The 23,730-nt window shown below is 39.8% G+C and overlaps 2 protein-coding genes across 3 annotated transcripts in view; both read left to right on the forward strand.

Moving 5' to 3' along the window:
* LEMD3 (LEM domain containing 3) overlaps positions 1-11,256 on the forward strand; it is a 41,545-nt gene extending 30,289 nt beyond the window's left edge. Inside the window, exons 10-14 of one of the 2 annotated variants that reach the window (XR_004357136.1) lie at positions 5,207-5,332; positions 6,960-7,041; positions 9,709-9,814; positions 9,906-9,984; positions 10,221-10,516. Coding sequence is in view for 1 of the 2 variants with exons in the window: in XM_032688252.1 (XP_032544143.1) it covers positions 6,960-7,041; positions 9,709-9,814; positions 9,906-9,984; positions 10,221-10,384 (431 nt within the window). In the remaining variant the exon portion in view is untranslated. Of the gene's footprint in view, positions 1-5,206; positions 5,333-6,959; positions 7,042-9,708; positions 9,815-9,905; positions 9,985-10,220 lie in introns of both variants that reach the window. The other variant, XM_032688252.1, reaches the window with a different exon arrangement.
* Positions 11,257-13,336: 2,080 nt separating this feature from the next.
* MSRB3 (methionine sulfoxide reductase B3) overlaps positions 13,337-23,730 on the forward strand; it is an 82,944-nt gene continuing 72,550 nt past the window's right edge. The window contains 3 exon segments of the mRNA XM_032687863.1: positions 13,337-13,419; positions 13,421-13,460; positions 13,462-13,533. Of these exon segments, the coding sequence (XP_032543754.1) occupies positions 13,337-13,419; positions 13,421-13,460; positions 13,462-13,533 (195 nt within the window).

Here is a 23,730-nt window from a genome sequence, read left to right on the forward strand (position 1 = left end):
ATTTGTTGTATCTGACAGCAGATAAATTGCATCTTGCAGGCTTGAGTTTCTTACTGTTATCAGTCAGGTACCTAAAGATGGAGTTAGGAGGAAGAGATGTTAATTTTGAAAGGGAAACTGCTGGGACAAAAGACTCCTCAATTAGGAGAATGTGCATTTTGAACATCTCGTAGTGCCTCCACTCTGTCATAAATGCTTTTCTACACTGTGCATTTGTTTTTCAAGCTTCATGGTGTAAAGCAATTGCTTTAATAGAGAAGGCTGTTGTCATAAATGGGTTTTGCAGTGTTCTGTGACTTTTTAGCTTTATTGTGAAACTAAGTGGCAAGAATCTAGTGAGTTTGCAGTTGTCTGTCTACTGTGGTCATATTTTCCTAGTTCTTTTTCTTTCTGCCTTTCTTCATGTTAAGCTTCAGGTTTTGGGGTGGTTGACTTTTATTTTGGTCAATGAAAAATTGAAACTGTAAGTCTTGAATTCTAGTTTGCAGTAAACAAGGAATGTTCATTTCTATCTGTGCCTGAGTGTGAAAGCAAATGCTTAAAGTCTTTATTGCAAATTGTATAAATGTTGTGACTTTTAAGAGTCTCTCACCTTATGTTCCTCTATAATGCCATATTTTCTCTCCAGTTGGACTAAAATAAAAACTGTGCAGAATCCTAGTTTATAAACTCATCAGCTTCTTTTGATGGTCATGGAGAGTGGTTGCTTCTCCACTTTTTTGTTCAGATTTTTTAATTGGATATTATCAAGGTAGTAGTGTGTGTTACTTCTATGGCTTTGGACTAGATGATGAAAAAAACCTAGTCCCACTTAAGTTTTTTCTAGGTGAAAAAACTAGAGTTTTTGCCCTGCCTAGTCCCACTTAAGCAAAAATTCTCACTGGTAAGCAACTGCATCTCTTTGTCTGGAGTATGCTAATTTTTATCTTAGTTTAACTAATGCAAGTACCAATAGACTTCCTACTTCTACTTTTTACTGGTATACATTTTTATTTTTAAGAAACATTGTTTCCCCTAAAAGAGGATACAGTTTAAAGCAGCTCTTTCCAATGTGATTTACTTTCCAAAGGCAGACAGAAATAGCTTCTTTATGGCTTGAAACATTTATGCTGTAGCAAACTTGATCACCCAAGTACAAGTACTGCTAACATTCTGGTTTTGTCTCAGGCATGTTTTAGTAATTTCTATGTAGGCTTTCAGCCCTTGGCTCTTACATTTTGCATTTCCCTAAGTTTAAAGGAAAAATGACCAATTCTCTCTGTCAATATGAAAAGCCAAATATTTTGAGGCATTTGCAGATATTTGACATGTTAACTGATGAGGGTCTTAGTAGTCTTGGGACCCATTTCTTGCTTGACTATGCAAAATGTTACGTTGGGATGTCATTATATACTTCCCAAAGTTATACTACTGGTTTTAGCACTACGTTCCTCATTTTAAATAATTAATTCAAAATGAGGGCATAAAAATACCTTGTGAATCCTACTGCAACCTAGAGGTTCTGTAGTCATTGTCTTGCAGTAATGTGGCATTCTGCTATGATAACTGTACTGTTTGATTTCAGTTTCTCAGTTTTCGTTAGTAAGATGTGTTTATTAACTTTAGTACTAGAGTTGCAGAACCTTTTCTGTCTAGGACATTGTACATTAGGAATGTGCAGGTTCTTTAGGTACTACAAGAAAGAAATGGTGGGTTTTGTCAACAGCTGTCTGTTCCATCTCTCATTTAAGTTGAGCATAGCTTCTGCAAGATATATATGTATATATATATGTAGTTTATTGTTCAATACAGGCTGTGAAACATGACACTCCAGTTCTAATTTACTACTCATTTGCTCTCAGTTTTTCTTGTCCTGTTTGACAGCAATATAATCATGCCATGACAATTCTGTCCTGTATTAGAAATCAGACTGGATTTTCCTTCACCTGGTAAACTTCTCAGTGTGTGATAGTTCAGGCAGTGCTTTCCTATGTGCAGTATACATTGGAGACTCTCAATAGAACAGCAGTTTCCAAAACTTCCCAGAAAGACAGCTACTGTAGTAGCTACTGTTAATACCATCCAAATTTGAGCATCTGATACCTACTTTAGCATAGTGCCAATGTGGACAGAATAACTTAATCTCTCATCTGTGTCTTTTATCTGTGTGTTACTGATTATTATTATGCGCTTAAGACTCTTTGCTTTCTATTGAATAGGACATATCAAAATCCATTCTGTTTCAGTCAAGTTTAATAGCAATTTTCCTAGTTTTCTTGTTATATTTGCAGATTAGCAAAGATGTTTGAAGAACTGAAATTGCATACTTGGGCTCTATCAGAAGGGCATGGAAGTAGAGTGGCTAGAATGACAGGGATCAGTTGGGCTCTTGATAGTCAGCAAGCAAAGGCAATTTTCACATGCAAAAGCTCTCTTTATTTTGTGCTCCTTGTTTTCAAATGACTGTTTGAAATAGTTCCATTGCATAAGTCTCATACTTTTTGCACAGCTGCTTCTTTCCTGATGTTAGGAATTCTACATGATGTGTCACTTTCTTCCTTTTTTTGGAATTATACATCAACTGCAGCTAAGTTCATACTCCAGTTTTGATGTGTGAATATAGAAGTTCATAAATCTAAATACTGTTCAGGACTGCTAGACCCTGAACAGACTCTGTACATAGAAAATCATAATGAATTCTTGGGTTTGAATCCTGTGAATAAATTTCAAGGTCACAGGTTTTTTACCTTCTGAGATCTGATAGTGCTCTGTAGCTGAGCACAACACCTGAGGATGTGCAACTGAAGAAGAAAGCCTCTTGATCTGTCTGCGTGTACTAGGATGTCAGTAGATGATAGCATGCCTTTTAACTATGGGACCTGGAGCATGCCTGAAATCTAAGCTCTACTGTCCGTTAGCAGCATGTTTAAGCATCACTGTGACATTTTGTTCAGTCCTTCAGGATGCAACCCGTGTTTTGACAGTCTGGGTGGTTTTTTTAATAGATCAAAATAAATTCTGGTGCTGTTCCTTTGAAATATTATCTACTGGATACAGCAGATGTATTTGTAAAAAAAAAAAAAAAGCCCATGTTAGGATGGACAAATACAATGTTTTGAAAACAGTGTACAAGAGGATAGTCAATCGAGAAACAACCTTCATCATGTCAAGTGTAATTTAGTTAAATCAATGGAGAAAACCCCACATTCCTACTGTGTTCAGTTTGCTTTTGAAAGAACAGATACAATTGTCCTGTCAGGCCCTTGATAATGGGAGCTCTAAAGAAAAATAGGTAGGCAGAGCTCCAGTGTAGCTAAGCTAAGAGCAACAGCTAAAGTTCTTTGACAGCTCTGGAGATGAGATAGACTTCTCTGAAGTACCACATCTAGGGTGATATTTCATCCTGCAGCATGGAAGATAACCTGTTACCTCTTGTGAACGACACCCTTCCTCACTAGCTTGTGAGAACGTAATCCTTTCTCCAAACAAAAACAATCAAACAAACAAAAAACCACATCCCACAAACCCCCCAACTCTACTCTTCAACTGTTGCAAGAAAACTCTTGGTTTCATGATGCTGGTAAAATGCTGCATCTGTCCCATGCTTGTCTTCTATTGCTGAACTTAACTGTATTAAGTCAACCGTACTCTTCTCCTTGGTAAGATTTTGATTTGGTATCTTTCATGTTTACTAAAGAACCTCGTGTTGTGTGAAAGTGCATCATTTCAACATTTTCAGACAATTTTATCTTTTTGTTCTTGCCTTTGATTAGAATCTGTGGCTTAACATTGAAAAATCTGTTCTTCAGAAACATGGTTACCTATATTTGATATGAGTCTTCAGCCTTATCAGATGCATCAAATCCACATCTAAAGATCCTTTGGGCTGTCTTATAACCCCTGGTGATGATACTCAGGAATTCCTTTAGCAATAATATATTAGTCATTTAAGAGACATTGAAAACTTAAATGTTCCTTTTGAAGTCAGGGCAAGAGCCACTTCTTCCATCATAGACATGTTCCAGTCACAGTGATAGAGGCTGATGAAAGCACATGGTTTTAGCTGCTACTGTTCTTTGAATCTGATATGATACAGTCATACTCAGTTTAATGTAGTAAAACAAAGTACACTATGAATGAAATAACAAATAGCTTCCTTTTCTTGAAGGTGCTCAGTACCCAAGGGGAATTTATGAAAGTCCTAAATTTTTTGTCAGTGACTTATTGCATGAAGTTGTGGTTTTGCTTTCCTGTTTCATCTTTACCTTTTCACCCTCATCTTGTAAGTCTTACTCTTGAGACCTATTTAGAAAAAGGTGTGAAGTGCTTAGTTAATCAGCATGTAGCTTAGACTGTTGTCTTGCATTATGTCTACTTATGCCCTGATTGTGAGGAGAATTATTTTGTATGCTCCACACCAGTGTAAATTTTCAAATAATCAGTACTGTAATCCGAACGGCTTTGTCACAGAAGTTTCTCTTTTGGGGGAGAGGAGAATTAATTGTTACAGATGTGTAATGAAGATCAAGAGACATCTGTTATGCTGTTTTGAGTTCTGCTGTGTAGGTGCAGCATTAACTTGCCTGTGTCTTCTCTAACCTCCCCTTTTGGTCCCATTTCTGGTATACATTTTAATGCTTACTACTGTTCTAGCATTAATTTTATACCTCAGTGATTTCCATGGTCATTTTTAATCCTTACACATAAAAGCTTCATCTGAGTTGCAAAACTTACTTTTAATGTACCATGAGTCTGAAATGTTTTTTGAGGAAAAACAGAGCTCATCTTTATTTTCATATGCTGCACTGCCCTGGGCACACTTGCCCTACCAGTAGGATGTTACTTAATGTTGGAAGCAGTTTAGTTTTCTGCTGGTGGTGTGCTCTGGCTGAAGTCATCACCTGGAGCACATGAGATCTTCCAGTCAAAAGGACATAAAACTTATTAGAAACTGGAACAGGCAAAGTTTGGTTTATACAGGTATTGACACTAAAGGGTGAATTACCCATTTAGTTACTTCTGCATAGCTCAGTGGTGTAGCTGCTGCCATAAATCTCATTATGAATTTTTTGGAGTTCATATAAACAGCTTGCAGAAATGTCGATCCTCTGGGCCTGGGGTCTCTGAAAATAACTACTATTCTTTATCCTTGGATTGAAACCATGTGCTGAATAAACCTAGCTATAAACAATCAGCACATAATTTCCTCAACCCCGCACCTTTTCAGGTCCAGGTCCATGACTAGGCCACCCCAGATCACCTTCTCCACTATGGTGTGGTGCCCCAGTGTACAATATGCTGGTGACATTTCACCCCCCCCCTTGATCTGCTGGAGCCAAACTACATGAGTAAGGTAAGTCCATTTATTTTTCAATGTTGCTTAGTTCTGTAAAGTTTTTATTGTATACCCTATGTATAATTTTTAATTAGGGGCAAAAAACTTTACAAAACCATGTGCTATTGAAAAAGGACTTGTCCTTAAACTATAGGCAGCTCAGAGATAGATGTAGTGTCACCAGCATATTTAGAAATCTATTCCCAATTTAAAAACAGGTAGTTGTTACAGGTGTTGGTGACTTGCACTCTGTGTGTGTGTGAGAGTATATACTAGTAAGAACATTTTTAGTTATTTGGGGAACTTAGAGTATGTTCGATATTAGAATTGGAGGCCATTTTTTCTAATTTCTGGTTGGTAATTGTACTTTGTTTTTTTGCCTCAGAAATTTACATAAGAAGCAAGTTTGTCTATGTCATATCTGCAGGCAGTGAATTTTCTCTTGGCTGGTGCTTGTCTTTCACAAGCAATGTCTTCCACATGACTGAATTTCTTCTATGACTGAATTGCTTCTATGTGACATGGTTTTTGTTCTGGTAACATACAGAAGAGCAGCAGTGTTCATGTATTTTAGATATACTTGAAAGGTCAGCAGTAAGAAGCACAGATATCTGCCCAAAACTGAGACTTCTAACCCTGGGAATGTAACATCTTGAATCTGTCAAATTTTTCTAAAGTAGGGAGAAGAAGAAGCATTAGCATCAGTTTGGAACATGATTTTGCCTTGTTGAGATTTTTGATCTTATATTTAAGCTCTTGAATCTACTTATCTCAAGTCTTCAAAGTAAAACTTTCTTCAAGCCTTGAAAGTTGTTTTACCAGGTCATCCCATTTCATTTCTGTTGCTGCTTTGTTGGCCCTTCTCAGGGCACAGAGCTGCCTTATCTGAATCTGAAGGGGGCTCCTTGACTCCTTTTCTCGTGGTCCAGTCTTCTGTTGCAAACTCTGCATTAAAACTCCAGAATGTAGTTCATGACACTGTTTAGCTTTGAAAGAGTTACTCTGTTATTTTTTATTTCCATCTTTCTTCTTATTTTATGCTCTGGTGTGTTTCATTTCAGATTTTTGCAAGCTTCTGATCATTTGTGTAGAGCATTTAGGGTTACAAAAGCTCCATCCTTGTCTAGTATTCTTGACATGTCACTGCAATACAAGTGCAATGCAACATCCATCTAAACGGCTCCCTATTTCTTAGTCAGATGGGCAGCAAAATGCCCCAAAAGTGGAAGAAATGAGATTTCATTAGGCAGTTAGAACTGAATAGTTAACCTGCAGCTCCAAAAATTTGCTCCAGACGTGTTAAGTATATCTGTCTTTTCATGGAGATGTAATGCAAATCCCTTCTCTTAAGTATATGGTATTTTTAAAAATACCCTGAATCCCTTCCATGTACTGTGGCCTGGACATAAGAGAGTGACTTAAACACAGAAGTTGTAAGTCTAAAAAAATTCAATTAAGTATGGTACACTTTCTTCATTGTGGTAGAATACTGTGGGAAACTTAACGTGCTTAAAACTTTTTCATAAGTGAAGGAAACTTTCTTTTGAGTAAAACCAGAAAGGTATTAATGTATAAAGTTGACACTTGTTAACTCAGTGGTATTATGCCTGTCAATAATTAGTATTAACTTTATTTTTCTCTGTAGCATTTCATCTAGATAGAAGAAACTCACCACCGAACAGCTTGACACCATGTCTAAAGATTCGCAATATGTTTGATCCAGTTATGTAAGTAAACGTTATCTATCTGTATTTCTGTATTCTTTTGGAAGAGGCCATTTCTTTCCTCTGAGAGGGGTTTGGAAGAAGTGAGGAAACATGAACACCTTAAAAGAAATGAACAGGTTGTAGAACAAAAAAGATCTTTCTCTTAACACCTATGAGAATAGATTAAAAAATCCTTATTTTCTGTCTTCTGTCCTTCATTGTCTTGCTCTGTGTTTTTTGTTCACTTCTTGAAGAGCGCTGCATTTAGTCAAACTACTTGGAGCAATGACTGGTCTTCCTCTATTAATTAATTTTGTAAATGTTCAATTATATCAGCTGACAAAGGAAACTAATGTGGCCTAACAACAGACTGTAAGTTTTTCAAGTATTGTAAAGTATTCTGGAGTATTTAGTCTGTTACAGAGCTTGCAAAATTTGCATTTAAAAGGCTGAATTTACTACTTTATGGCACTGTAACTGCCTAATTTTGAAGCAAATGGATTTTTGTAGTGGGAACAAGTTAGTGCTGAGTACTGGCTTCTAATGCTCATGTGTAATTCTGAAGTATGTACTGTAACAAGCCTTGTTTCATGTGCCAAGAATTAAGGAATTTTTTGGTAGTCTTTTAGAGTCTCATCCACTGCGCTATTCTGTTACATCCCCTTTGGCTGTGGACTAGATCATGCAAGGAGTTGGGGACTAACACATAGGTTATGCCCCCTCATCCTGTCAAATCTTTGAAGTCTGGTTTGTCCATTGTAAAGAGATACAGGACTCCAGTAACTTCTCTGGAGTAATTTATTCCCTGATGCGATTATACAATGGAAAAATGAAGATGCTATACTGTCTTACAGGGTATGCGTGACATGCTACTTGGGACTGAAGAATGTGAGAAATTGAGTGGAAAATAAAAGCTATTGATTAAAACAGGGAATAACAGGAAGTAGGAGAGGACATCACAGTACGGACACAAGTGATTGCAAAGTTTGGATATATTTCTTCAGCCTTGTTTCTAGCCACACTTAATTAATTTAGTTCCTTGCCTTATTAATTTAAAAGCGCTTAGCTAATTTAGCTTAGGACAGTGTTATTCCTAGCACAGACAAGTACTCTAAAACATTTTTCTCAGTGGCTTTAAGACTTAATGACTGGTCAAAGACATGAACTGTAGCTTCTGTGATAATTTTCAGGTTGCAATAGAGTGAGCAAGACTGAAATTTTTAGGCATTGTTCTTGAGGCAAATTGATCTTCCTGTAGGGGGCTTAAATAAAACATGAGATTAGCAGAGAATTTTGAGTGACATCCTTACTGTCCTTGCTTCAAAGAAGACTTCATGAGCTATATTGGTTAGTCTGAATAGTACTGAAATAAGTCCATTCCTGAAGCTTCACTGTAATATTTGGTGTGCTGTATTGGTTATTTTCCTGTTTCAGAATTAGCTGTTCAAAATGTCTGCTGTCAATGGAACTAGTAACTGAGATGTTATTTTTGTCAGAACAATCTCTCTTTACACCCTATATCTTTGCTGTAAGCTTCAGTGTTTTTCAGTGCTCACCCAATCTAAGCCCAGCAAGTGCATTAAAAAGACCCCACATTTATAGACTAGGAGTTCTTCTGTTTTGACACTTCTCTTTACTGTCTGCGTCCAGTCAGCTATTTTGAACATTGCAGCTTCTAATATATTCACTTTTTGTAGACCTTTTCTTTTGGAAGCTGACCTAGCTCCATTACTGGACTGTTGGATTATAGTCATAGTGAGATACTTCATCCAATTACATGTTGCACGCCCTAGTCCATTCCTCCTCTATGAGCTGTCTTTCAGAGGATTGCAGCTTAAGGAAGTACTTTTTATCACACCTTTGGAGTTATCTTAAACAAAATTCAAAACCCTCAGTGCAAGACAAACTATATTATTCAACTGCTTGTGTCATTATGGGAAGAAGGGTTATGTTCTTGTCCCACAATCTGAAAGGGATGAATGCTTTCACTGAGCACCTGAAACAGAGAACGTACCAGTGTACGCAGTTAGGTTGGCATACTGTTTTGACATTTGCTGTGAGTGCAAAGTATGCTTAACAAAATTAGTTTAGCTGCTCTTTAAGTTATTGTATACTAAGATTAATGACTAAATACTTTCTGGCAATATGCCAGTAGCTGTAGAAGCAGCTCCATAATAGAGGTCTTTTCTCTTGACCTGAGAGTCATCTGGGGAATATACCAGTTAATTTGTATTTATCAATGTTAGCACAGTAAATAATCATCTTTCTACTGCCAAAAGTCAGGACACTTACCAAGGGAACAACTTGTCCAATTTGTTCACTTGTACATTGTGAACCCTCAGATCACAGCAGCAGACTTAAATCTTGGTGTGTGTTCTAGACCATTTACTGTACTGGACAGAAATGTGTTTTTTTTAAATATCAGTCCAAACATCACTTGCATAAGCCCATTTTAGGACAACGCCTTGCTCCCCACATACAGATTATTCTTTTTGATTCCTAGGGCTCAATTTTCTAAATACACAACTTATTGTACATTCAGTAGTAAAAGTCCTGAATCTGCCCCAGAGGCATATACCAGAAAATTATGTCAAGTTGCACAGAAACCAGACTCAGTGGGCAAGGATGAGACTGTTGTGAATGTTAAAAAAATTATGTACCTAATTAAATCTTTCCTTGTTTGCCTAGGGAAATAGGTGATCACTGGCATCTAGCAATTCAAGAAGCAATCTTGGAGAAATGCAGTGATAATGATGGAATTGTTCATGTTGCTGTTGACAAAAATTCACGTGAGGTGACTGTCTTTCCAGTAACATATTAATACTTTGTTCATCCTTTTCTGTTGGACTTGTAAAAAACCTAAACCCCTCTCTCTCTTACTTTAGGGCTGTGTATATGTCAAGTGTCTCTCTCCGGAGTATGCTGGAAAGGCTTTCAAAGCATTACATGGCTCTTGGTTTGATGGTAAGGAATGCGAGTTTATAACAAAACGTGGGTAGAAATGACAGAAGATGGGTGAAGTTGGAGTTTTTTTAAATGGTGAAATTTTTTAAATTATTTGTATTCAAAGTATTGGGCAGTAACAAAAAACCTGGTAAACTAATTTTGATGTAATGACACGTTTGTGTTTTACATTCCAAAGCAAAATACAACAGTAGTGAACTAGAAGGTTTCTCTTTTCCTATTTCTTTGCTTCATAGGAAAGCTGGTAACAGTAAAATACCTGCGACTAGATCGGTATCATCATCGTTTTCCCCAGGCTCTTACTTGTAACACTCCACTGAAGCCATCAAACAAACACATGAACTCTATGTCACATCTGCGTCTTCGGACAGGCACAACTAATTCTCAGGGAAGTTCCTGAGAAGACTTTCTACAACTGCTAGGACTGTTACTCGCAACAGGAATTTTCCTGTTTGGCTGCCGTCTTCCTTTTTTAGTGCTTTTTGTATGTAATACTTCAGTGAATTAAATAAAAGTTTGAACGTTCCAGAAATCATGTTTCCAAAGGGACTTAGCAATGAGGCAGTAATACTGAGCTGACAAAAGAGAAAAAGAGAAAAAGTTGCTTCACAGAGTTTTCCGGGGCTATAGTAAACCAATGCATTTAAGTTTTGCATGAGGACTACCGAATTCATTATACATTTGCAGATGTGGTGACTGTATTTTTGCACCAAGAAGTGTTTTTGATAATACAAAAGCATGGAGAAAAGAAGACTTCCTATATTCCCATAGTCTCCTGTGAAATAATCTTGTGGGTATTTTGTAACAACCTCCAGTTCCTGATGGTGAATAAGTTAAAAAAAAAAAAAATCAGTCCACATTAGTTTTTTGTTGCTGTATAAGAATCTTCTTCTGCAGCTGGGGTATGGGGAAAGTGAATTTGGCATAAGTGGTTGCATATAATTGTGAGGGAAAACAAACTGAATGTGGATGTACGGGGTTTTGTATATAAATGTAAATGCTGGTGGTGGCAAAAATGGTTGTGTTCTGTGAGGATGTCTGCATCGAAGCAGCGAATAAGCTTCCTATTTTATTCAAAACCTAATGTTTTATATTATTTTGGCTGTACCATGACAAGAGGCCAAATACCTAAAAGTGTTGGATACAGGTAAAATATCTTTTATAGGTTTTTTATTAAAATGCCTGACTGATTTTGTGTGAAAGGTCTGATACCAATTGTAATGAATTCAAATTTATGAGCAATAAAGAAGCAATTGGCAGATACTGGAAAAATATTTTGTGAAAAGCTGTATTTATTGTTACAATTGTCAGGGCTGTGACAAAATACCATTGGGATTAAGTGACATTCCCAGTACATTATAACTTCTTTTAGTAAACCAGTTACCTGTTAAAATTTTAAAAGGTACATAGTTTCTTGCAACAATTTCAGCTGATGCAAACTAGTACAGCTGACAGTAAATCTTGTGGTTCCAAGCTTGTAGATTGACTAACGTTTACCTAGAAGTACAAAATTGTTGCTGAGAAGCTTAGTTGCAAATCTAAGATTATTGGCTTTACTAATCCCCACTCCTACAATTTTATCTAGTTATCCAGCTGAACATCCTGTAGGAGGTGAGACTGGGAGCACATCGGTCCCACAAATTTTACTGAAACTCACTTTACTTTGTAGATATGATGGATTTGCAGCATGAACTTGCACAAATAATGCACGTTTTTTTATGGTTAAGTAAACATGATGCACACTATTCTGCAACAGGAAATCCTATTGTGCCTTACCTTTGTGCTTTTGTGGGCACCATGTTTATTATTGGAGAGTTTGCTAACCGAAAAATTTTAAATCGTCAGTTTTATGTCTCAGATGCTAATGAATGAGTATATATAATATATAATCAGCCATGCAGAATTCTACTTGCCAAGGACAAGTACATATTTTTGATGGGTAAGTAGATTGTGCCAGGTCTGGTAGATTTTGATGAGTTTTACTATATACATATATGTATATGTATAATATACATGTATATGTATTATATATATGTATATAAACTAATTTTGTTGTATTTGATGTGCATCATAGTGATTTGTTAACCTTAGTGACCCCATCTTGTGACCTGTTGCAAGACTGAATGTAAAAATAGTTGTGGCATTTTAAAAGGTTGCCTCGATGCAAATGCATCAATCTTGCTTCTAAAATATATTTCTTGTAAACACTGTACATTTTATTATTGTAATATGTACTATTATGCAGCTTATTTTACCTTAAATTGTTAAGTTGACCAATATCCCTTCCTGCAAGACAGAGGGGAACGTGTATAATACCTGAACATTTGAGAAAAATCAGATTTTGTTGTAATTTGTCACCTTATCCTGTAAAAACAAAAAACCAAACCAGACTCAAATTAAAGGTTTATTAGGGGGTTTTATATGTGTCTCACCTTCTAGATATTTGGATGTCTCTGAGTCAAATACTTCTTTCATCTGGGCGGTGATGGGAAGATTAATTTGTCACAGCCACCTAATTTTTAATATTTGTTAGGATTTGAACAGGTGCTGCCATGAGCTGACATACACAGCTGAGCTTCACTTGACTGTCTGTCAGCTTGACTTTTGCCCTAATTTTGTGCACAGAGAGTGCAGAGGCATAACCTTGATTTCTAAATTGCAGAGATGCCACATTGTCTGACCTGTTAAAGGACAGGGGTGAAGAGTCTTAGCCTTGTGCTTTCAGCTTATTTCTTATATTTTGAGCTATAAAAAGTCTTCAAAGGCATTTTGATAGGCTTTTTTTCCCCCCTGTCATTATATTATGTTGGTTTAAAATTGTTATAGTGACGATTTGAAGGGTTGTGGGGCAGGAGGAGCAAAGACGGGTGTGTAAGTCTGTTATTTACATGCATTTGCCCCGCCTGCTCGTACATGTTCCCTGTGGAAGGCGAGCGGAGGAGTTAGAATTTCGATGCCGTTCGGTTCTCCCCTTCTTTGAAGTCAGGCACGGTGGGCACTAAGTGCTGTCGTAGTTTCGCGGCTGGTGCTAAAGCCACGAGCTGACTTCGGGTGGGAGCCGGAGCCGCCGCGATGCTGTCCCCGCTCCCGCCGGCGCTGCGCAGCCCGCTGAGGGTCGCGACGGGGCTACCTCCCCTCGGCCAGAACACCCTGGCCGGGGCTGTGCTTCAGAACTGCGGGAACGTCACTTTAAAAGGGCGAGGGGCCGCTCCCTCGGCCCGCCCGAAGCGCACCTTTAGCCCGAAGGGCGGCGCGCTCCGGCCGTGCCGCAGCGGCGGGACGGGATGGGGTCCCGGCGGCCTCCCCGCGCTGCCGGGCCCCGCCGGGCGGGCGGCGAGAGACTCCCGGCTCCATGTTCATATTTGGCGTTGGCCGCCGGTGCCCAGGAATTTCCCGTCATGCTCGCCGGGCGGCGGGCCCGTCACTGCGCTCCCGCGGGGGGGCCGGGGCCGCTCGCTCGCTCCCTCGGGCCGCTCCCCATGCGCGCTGCGCCGCCGCCGCTGCTCCCCGCGCTCTGCCTGGCGCTGGCGGCCGCCGCAGGAGCAGCAGGTAGGAGCCGCAGGTAGGAGCTGCCCCCGGCCCCCCGCCTGCCCCCGGGACCCGCTGCCGCGTCGCGGGGAGGCCGGGCCGGGGGCTGCGGTGGGGGCGAGGGGAGGAACGGCCCCGGCAGCGCGAGGGGCCGGGCCAGGCCGGGCCGCACCTGCCGGGGCTGCGGAGGGGCGGGCGGGGAGCGGGTGCGAGCTGTGGGGGGAGCCCCCGGGCCCCGCTGGCGGCGGAGAGCTGCGCTGGGGTCGGGGCTCTCTTGGGTCGGTTCCTGTGTCACGGAGCGAGTCCCTGACAGCGATCGCCGTCCCCGCATCCCGGCCCCATCCCAGCCGCATCCCGGCCGTGCCGCCGCTGCGGCCGCCGCAGTGCCTGGATCCACGGGCACGGCGCGGCTCCGGGCGTCCTGCGCTCCAGCCGGGGCCGGTCTCAGAAGCGGGGTGTCTGATGTCGGGGTGCACATGGGAATAACTGCTTCGGGGAAGCAGCGCTTGACCGAGCTCAGTTCTGCCGCGGTCGCTAGTTCGGTAGATTGTGCTGCGCTGGGACAAAAAAGGAGCTTAAACCTCACGTATGAGCTCTGAATTTGGTCGCGTTTCTCTAAGGAAGCTCAGTGTGCTGGCTAGTTGGGTTTGTTTGATGTTGCGCTACTGACAGATACAGTTGATGCATAAGATAAAGTATAATTTATTTCTTACTGTCCCCTTCCCAAGTTAATGTAGCTGTACTTAGTGCATCTTAATATTCCTGGAAATAGAAATGAGACTTAATTAAGCTTCCTGTAATATTTGACAAATTATCTATAAATGCTGGCTTTCCTGCTTGAGCCAAAATTTCAGTCATCACCCTCTTAGCATAAAGACTACTCTGAAGGTGCAGTGATCTTAAACAGGGATAACCATGTATTAAAAATACCAAATCTATCAGTGGTTATCTACAGATAAGGCCAGATGTCTACTGTTATCTAGCAATAAACGCTGTAAGGTGATCTCTGCAAGAGTTCTGACCTTAAACACAGCTTCTAAGTAAGTATAGAACCTTATATGTATCACACTTTTAGCTCTTTTTCTTTTAAGCTTCCTGTTGTTACTATTAAAAGTTATGAAACTGCACTTTCTTGACAGGTAGATGTCAGAAAGAGATATCTCCAATAGCCAGATACTTTGCCTTACCGATACGACTTGTTTATGGCAAGTGGTCTGTAAGCAGAAGAGCCATGTCCACTCCCACTATGGTACAGTGCCACTTATCTGAATCCAGCATTTAACACTTAGAATTTGTCCTGCTTATGTTCTTGCCCCCACTGAATTGACACAAGTGCTTGCTGTCTTATGTGCTGATGATTCCCTACTTTTTATTACACTGCTGCGTGCCTTTGCAGTTCGTCATGATTCCTTGTCTGCCAAATTTGGTTGGTAACAGTGCCCTTTAAGTCTGATTCTGGAAGTAGTTTCCATGTGGCTTGTCATCTTAATCAGACGTTTGCTCATAGTTTCTAAAAGAGTCGCCTGCCTTGCTGTAGACATGGCTTATTTTAGAACAGTATTTCTTAACTGTCTTTTAAAATTTATCTAGGGAATTAAAGACAGTCAGTAGCTTAACCAGCGTTACTAAATAATCCTAGAATTCTGAGATGAAAAAAGGATTTTTTTCTAATAAAGTTCTGCACGGATTTCCCAAAACCACTAAAATTAGTGCAGTTAAGTCGTATATAGTTAAGTCTAGAATGTGGTTGGTTGGTCCTTTTCTTGTCTGATGTTCCTTGGATCTTTATAACACACATTTGGAAAGATTTTTTAGGAGGAAAGAAGAATTCTATTTGTCTCCCAAAAGCATGATCTTTAAAAATAATGCCTTTGTAGATGGAGTAATGTTTCTGTATTTGGTAGCAAAGCCATATAAAGTAGTTGATCCTAGACAAAATTAAAATCTTTTGACTGAATGACCTTGCTAATTTTTCAAAGTGGTGGCAGTTACACACTCTCGCAGGGGTTTGGGTAATTCAGATTTTTATGTTTGTACATACCATAAGAATTCCTTATTTTTTGTTTTCACATACCATAAGAATTCCTTACAGCTGTTCGATAAGGGCAACTTGGGCAAGAGGAAGATATTTATTTGGTCCTTTGCCGTGTTATTTATGAAGGTATGGGAGGATCTTGTTTACCTACTACTCATGTTTTGTCAGCTTTGTAAGATGATACTTGTTTCTGTATCATTGGATGTCCAGCCTACTTATTGTATTGGAAATGCTAGAAAATGGAATTTCCCTTTTAGATGGATTGTTAATGGTTCTTTTGTTGTTTATTTTAAAAGATGGGGGAATAAGAGGAAGAAGGGGGAGAGCAGAGAACACTGCTAAGGATTTAATCTTCTCAGATGGAAGGTTAAGAAGTCTGCCTGTCTGCGTCTGACTGGCATTGCTACAAGCCAGCAATGCAGGAAAGCCATCCAATTTTGAGACAGCTTTGTTGAGCTGCATAATTCAAATGTGTGTGTCCTCATTACAGAGCAACTCTTAAGCTACATGCAGCACTATATTAGTCATAGGTAGGGAATATGACCTTCTTTTCCATTTTCTATTATTTCGCTTTTTCATTAAAAGCTGCAGTTTCAGCAGCACCCAGGCTATGCACAAACTTAAGCTGTGGAGGCTTTAGCTGATGGGAAAGTGGGATAAATGTCAGCCTAATTATAGCTTGGTCTAGCTCTAGTTTAAGGGTTCCTTTAGCCAAAAGACACCCAGAAAAATGGACCCTCAAATTCCTGGTCTATTTATGATTTGTGATTAGGAATTACTGTAGGATACAGTCAGGTGTGGATTTATCTTTCTCTGAGTAACTCTGAAGTTGGAATGCTTATTTTGGAACAGACTCCAAGGCTAGACGGAAGTAGGGTGTTTCTTGCTCTGGAATAATCGTGTCCATACATGGAGTTATTTCAAGGTTACTTTCCCTACACAAGGCAGAGGTCTTTAAAACACAACAACAAAAAACTTGAGAGCTTTTGAGGCTTTTTTTTTTTAGTGCCTCATTGAGTAAGAAGTGGCTACAAGTTAACTTTCCCTTCCCTTACTCATGTTGCTTTGGTAGGACTTATTATTACCTTTTCAAATGCTTCATTTGCCTCAGAAGGATCTTTGGTTCCCAGTAAACTATTACTGTGTACTAGTTTAAAAAAAAAAAGCACAAAACTAGAGATTTAAATCATCTTCTGTGGAAATTTGTGAACGTGTAACCAACTAGCAGTGTTTTTAAAGTAATTTTCAACCAACCACTTAAGAAAAGGAAGGGAGCGCATACTGCATCATTAATTCCTACTAGAAGATGAGAATGTAATTCTGGGTTTTAAAAGGGGTTTTTGTGTCCTTAATCTGTGAACATGGTGATCCGTGTATTTTGTCTGAACATAGGGTAGAAGAATTCTTTGGGAACCCCATTTATGGTGAGGTAATTGGAAATTAGAATTTATCTGCTTAGCTCCAGCCTTCTGGTCCTCATTTAGCAAGCTCAATTCCAACAGCATTACGTGAAAACCACACAATCTAGCAACTGGAACTGGGAATAAAGAGGCTTTTTGCAGTAAGGACTTTAAAACCTGAGGAATTGAGCGATACTAGCCCCAAACAGGCAAGAACAATGCTTAAACTAATAAGGTGCTAACACAGTTTTGCTGGCCTCACAGACTTAAGTTATAGTTTTTCGTTGTTTTGTAAAGTATTTAATAGCATAAGCACTTCTTTATTTCTAGAAAATTTGGGATTTAAACATGATTCAGTTTTTGAGTGTTGCACAAAGTCTAAGGATGGGACTTCTGGAGAGCTCCCCAGTTCACTCTTTCTTTTCAGTAGCATCTGAACATCAGGAATAATGATTTCTTTGAAATGTGAGCAGCAGCTTAGCAAAATGTATGTAGTGTGCTAACACATTGTTTTGTTGAGAAGTGTTACCACATCCAAGAAATCTTAAGAGGAATGTTGTGTATGGCATTTAAAAGTATTTCCCCATGGGTCTCTTTAAGTCTGTATTCTTCCCTTTGGGAAGAATACAGGAACGCCTTTGCATTACACCTGATGGAAAACAAATCTCTACTGCCAGGGAATAACAATAGTGCTGATGGAAAGTAGCTGCCAAATGCCACCACTTTCACTCCCACCACACAATGAAAATGGAAAAAAATAATTCAACACACGGAACCTTAGCAGCTTCCTGGGGAAGTGATCTGTGCCAGTTGTTGCCGAAAGAAAACAGCCCAGAAAGGGGTTGGTCTGTCTGAGGGCTTGGGGACTGGCCTGTTCTTGTTCCTCTCCGTTCCCCGGTGCAGTGCATGGTTCTCAGGGATATCCGCGGGCGAGGCTGTACTCCAGCGGCACACACGGAGAGTAGAGGTGATTTTAACCACTTGGAGGACCTGTGTGGTGGGTTGGGTGGGGTGAGAGCCACATGGATGTCTCTTTTGGTTCATGCAGTACAGTGACTTTGGTCTTGGGGCTGCTGCAGCTGGTTCACGAGCAAGCATTAGTTTGATGTAAAGTTGCTCAACTGGCTGAGAAAAACAGTTAACTTCGTACAAGCAGGCTTTGCCACCTGGGTCAGATTGTCACCATTCTGCTGCTGGGAGGAAGGTTGATATTAAACATGAAACCAATGCAGATCCCTCCTTATGTGTCCTGATGATGAGCAGTCACAGCCTACACAGCCTACACCTACAAATTCAAGTCAAATTTGTACTAATGAATGGTTCAGCAGGGCACTGACCCAGTCTGCACGATGCTGAAACCAAGGCTTGAAGGTCAGAATTGGTTAGGCTTCCACTCCTGCACAGCAATAGCACTGTCAGTAGCCATAACAAAAATGTAATAAAGAAAAGGGAGTTAAAACAGGAGCAGATGCTTAGGCTGTCAGCTCAGGGACAGGTGGAAAAGAAAAGGTGGATCAGCCACTTGTGTGAAGATACAGCCCTGAGATGCAAATTCAGAAACTCCACAAATAAAGTGACTTGGGTTTTCTGTAGCTTTTGAATGGCTGCAGAAAAATAAAATCAGCCTTGTTGGTCAAAGCCCAAGTGGGAACTGTGGGAACTGTACTTTTAGACTGCATCCTCATTTTTTCCTATTTTTGCAGGATTAAAATCAGTGCTTCATCATTGGAAAAATACTCTGTGCTAACAGCACACCTCTTAACACCTCTTTTCATAAGAGAAACCAGATTGTCTGTGTACATACTTGTTGTATGTACTTCTGCTTTTTCCTAAAAGCAAGCTCAACTAAGGGACTTCACTGACTTGTGTAGCAAATTGGCAGCTCACTTGGAAAGGGACCCCCCAGCTACTGCTGGTTTCTAAACTGCTACCTGGCACCCCTCGTCCAAAAACACAAGGCAGCTTTGCTACTTGCCTCTGAACTTAAGAGAGGTGCTGGATTGTACCAATTTATTTTAGCAGTTGTTGAACCGTGCTGGGAAGGATTACAACAGATACTTTGCAAAACTCTAGACTCTGCCCATGAAGTCTTTTAAAATGTGAAATACAGTAGCTGTCTGGGGGAAACAAACCCTTTTTGTTGCTCTGTTACATATGTATGACAGACCGGTACACATTTTTCTCTAATGACAGTCAAGTAATAACTTTGGCAGTAATAAAGACCGTGTAATAGCTGAGTGATGTAATGCTATTTAAGATGAGATGCAGATTTTCAGAGCATTATCCCATCTCCACAATCATTCCTGTAGACTAAACAAGCCAAGTTCTTAAAAATTTTTTTACAGAGATTTGGTTTTCTGAACCACTCGGGTTTTTTTTACTTCTCTGGGCTTTCCTCAGTTGTCTCTGTTCTATGCCCCAAACCAGAAGGGTATTCCAGCTGATACCTCACTGCTACTGAGGAGAGCAGACTTCCTCACCAACCCCTGATACTATGTATTATGTTTCTCTATTTAATAAACTCCAGATTGTTATTTGCCTTTTTTTTAAATAGTTTCACACTGTTGCCTCAATTTATCATCACAGTAACCTTGACATCCTTTTCTGCAATACTGCTGCTGTTCTAGTAGTCTTCCTTTTGGTTGTTTTGTGCATTTGAAGATTTCTTTTAAAGTCCAAGCATGATTCTTTGTACTTGGCTGTATTTAATTTCATTTCGATGATTTTTCACCATTTCTCCAGTTTATTAAGACCATCTGCTCAGGTTGTTTCAGGGTGTTTGACACTCTTTGCAGGTTCGTGTCTCTGCAGATTTAGCAGAACTACTTGCTGGAGTTTGGCCCTGGTCAGCAGGAGAAGCGCTGAACGAGTGTGTTTATTCAAGCAGCTCTGCACCTGTGATATTGCACCTTGATCCAAAATGAAGGTGCTTTTCCAGTTTGGTCTGTCAAAAAATACTTTATATTTGAGATGTCTTTGATTTACTGCCTTCATCCTGCCAGTAGAATAGAACAAAAGAAGGAAATTACATTGGTTGATGGGTAGATTTTGGCAAGTTCATCATGGTGGCTTTTTGCTTTTTAATTTTCATTGCCTGTTTATGGATTATTTAGTAATTTGTTTTAAAAGCTTTCTGGGTGTTGAAGATGGGCTTACGGCCATGTAATTCATCAGTCATTTTTTCCTCCCTTTTTAAAAATGGACGTTGCTATCTTACTCCTGAGTTTTTGTAAAAGGCAAAAGCCTTTCAAAAATCCTCCAAGATGCATGCTCTTTTCTGGATGATTGCCCCATCTTATTTCCCAGACACTGTAGGATAAATTTCCTAATCTGTCAGAAGAGGAAGAGCAACCTCAGGGAAAGGTTGCAGGCCCACAGGATAGCTCCATCATCCAGGAATACAGTGGTTCAGCATTACTGTGCCTAATTTCTGATAGTCTCCTATCTATCCAGCTAATCACCTGAAGTGAGTTCCTAAGAGTGAGACTGAAAGCTTGATAGACTTCCACAAAGATCTCTCTTAAAAAAATGCAGCTTTGACAACTGCATTTACAATTTGTGTGCAGAGCAAGGTCTGTGCATCAGATTTCAATGGTTTGAAATTAGTCACTGCAACTTCTTCAGATGATTGCCTCTGCTGTTTTTTTAAAAAGTCCCTCAGCTATACTGCCATGGAAGGTCATCTGGGCACTCAGCCTATTTCCAACCTGATAATCTGGTGTGCATGTTTTGTTTTCTTTGTATTGGGTTACAAATAGGAAAATTTGTGAATTTGCTTAACTGATCATAGCTTATGGTTTATTAATTTTCTTATTTGTTTTGCCCAGCAACTACATAGAATTCCAAATGTCTAGATAATTGTCAATTATCTAGAGATTGTCAATCTCTAGATTGTCAAGAGATTGTCAATCTTTCTGTACATATATACCAGTGCTCTAAAAATAACATATTAAGCAAATGTTAGAATTCTAACCAGTAGTTATTGTTTCAAAAATCCTTAAAGTGGACATAGAGCTCGATGTCCTTTATTGTTTTATCTTGATTGGGGTTCTGAGGGCTCGCATGCTGGCACAGAGATGTGCCTAAGTGAACTGTGGGAGAATGGTCCTGTGCTGGGGATAGAGGATGCTGTGGGGGCATGGCTGAGTTGCTGAGGAATTTCTGATGTCTCTGTGACAGTGGTGTGAAATGTCAGGACCAAGAAGGGAAAGAGGGACCCTGATGCTTTAAGTGCAGGATTTCCTTTTTTGGAGCACAAGTCCAAGTAGGACAGAAACAAACTGCATTTTGGGGCTATGCTTAATGAAGTTCCTGACAGGAGGCTGTGGCGGGGGGGCTGCCTGCGGGTGCCTGCTGCTGCCTCTTCTGAAGGAAGTGGAACAGATATCACTTTTAAGGACAGATTATGCGAAGAAAACATCAACATTTATCTTAGAATATTGATCGAGCTGGGAGCTGAACTACAAAGCCTTGAAACTAGCAAAAGGCTGAGGGAAGAGGAGAATGAACTTGGTGTCTGCGTTGTTCGCCTATGACCCCCTCCCAGCCAGCCGAGCTGACGCCATTGGCGTGCCCACCCCGTGAGCCAGGTGCACCGGCACGGCCAGCCCTGGGCTGCGTGTCTAGGGTGGCTCCACGCAGAACTGCGGGGCTGCTGCCAGCCCTGGTGCTGTTGTAAGGTTGCTCTAACAGACCAGGAGAAAGTATTTATGTGGGTTTTTTTTTTTTTCAAAGGTAAGTACTTTTTGCCCTGCAGAAAAGATTTTGCATGGTTTTTGCAAGTCCAGCTGCAGGGCTGTAGGATGAGTATTTTTGTCTTTTGAATGCATGGCTGGGGAATGTGGATTGACAAATATGTAAAGTTTAATAAATATTTTTCAGTCACTTAAGAAAGGTGGAAGAGACATCTTCGTATTCTGGACACTTGAGAGACAATTAAAAAGAAATAATTGAAGCAGATTTTGAAGTAGTATGTTTTGCTAGAATTAATACTTCTTTTGTTCATGAATTGAAAAATAGCTTTAGGATGCCTAAAGGTGCAAATCCTTGTGCTGCACATAAAATGTAAATATATTTAGCTAATTAAAAAAAAAAATAAAATGCTTTGTTTGTGCATTTTTAAACTGCACTAGAATGAAAATCACAATTCAGGTCACACAGATTCCATGTAATATTTTTCATTGAAAAAGTTATCTTTGGAAGGTATTCAGAGGCTGAGCACCTCTCCTGTGAAGACAGGCTGAGAGTGCTAGAGTTGTTCAGCGTGGAGAAGAAAGGGCTCCAGGAAGACCTTAGAGCAGCCTTCCAGTACCTAAAGGGGGCTATGAGAAAGCTGGAGAAGGAGGACTTTTAATAAAAGCCTGTAGTGATAGGACAATGGGGAATGGCTTCAAACTAAAAGAGGACAGGTTTAGATTAGGCATTAGGAAGAAATTCTTTACTGTAAGGGCAGTGAAGCACTGAAACAGGCTGCCCAGAGAAGTGTGGATGCCACATGCCTTGAAGTGTTCAAGGCCAGGTTGGATGGGGCTTTGAGCAACCTGCTGTAGTGGAAGGTGTCCCTCCCACAGCAAGGGAGGCAGGAGGGTGGAACTAGATCTTTAAAGTCCCTTCTAACACAAACCATTCTGTGATTCTATGATCCTATGACATTTTCTCTTGGAAGAAGGAGAGTCTTGAATAAATGTTTTTATCCCTGTAATTACTAAGTACAGGTAGATGTACTTATAATCCTGGTTATTAAATGACAGTTACATATTTTTAGCTAATCAACATATTAATGCTAACCCAACCAAATGAAGATTTGTTTTACAAAAATGGTGTTACAGAAATTTAAATTAAAATATTTGTTAAATTAGTCCACCTTGGATAGTGGTTTAAAACCAAATAATCTTTATAATTGAATCAAATTTATTGTTGTTAGGAGAGAAATAGTTTTGCTTGCGCTCTCATTTTTCAGTCATTGACATTCAGTATTCACTCATCTGGTCAAACAGACTCATCATCTGAACTGTAAGTTCAAAGAAGATTTAAGATATAAAGACAAATACTCTTTCCTTACTTGCCGTAATGTCTTCTCACTGTTATTCGTAAAAATTAAAGTGCACCTTTGACGAGAGAACACTTAGGAGTTTCTGTTTTACTTGATGGAATTTTATTTTGGTATGGATTAGATGTTTTTGCGGGTTTTTTCAACTGCATATAGCTCCTTTGGTTTTTGGATAATTAATGTTGCTATTACAGTGTGTGTGAGCCGTTCCTTTTTCTTTTTTTTTTTAATTTGTGCAGTGTCAGAATTTCTATATGCTATAATTTTAAAAAAAAGTTTTTGGATAAAAGGCTGAGGTTTTCTTGTATATTCATAAGGCTGCTCTGCATGCCATCGTGACACTATTTATGTGATCAAAGGTACATTTTTAAAGGGTGCTTTCATTCTGTTGACGTACGCGAAGACCTGTGTGTGCTGAGGATGTTGTTTGAAGGACAACTCACGGGGCTGTGCAGTGTGTGACTGTACGAAAGGGAGCTGGCGCCGCTCGGTGGTGAGGAGTGGTATTGGTTTACTGAGAAAGCCACGCAGAAAATTTCCTTGTAAGGGAGACTGCTGCGAAGAAAGTGGCAGCTATGATGTCTTTAACTCAAAATGCTTTTCTAGCAGCTGGGACGATAAAAAAAGAAATCACCAGCCTGAATTGTTCTAAAATGAATTTGCGCCACCTGACAGATCGTAACTAAATTTTATAGACCCCATTCTTTACTTACAAACTTTTTTACAAAATACTA

The sequence above is a fragment of the Chiroxiphia lanceolata genome, chromosome 5, assembly GCF_009829145.1.
Source record: "Chiroxiphia lanceolata isolate bChiLan1 chromosome 5, bChiLan1.pri, whole genome shotgun sequence".
NCBI classification, from domain to species: domain Eukaryota; kingdom Metazoa; phylum Chordata; class Aves; order Passeriformes; family Pipridae; genus Chiroxiphia; species Chiroxiphia lanceolata.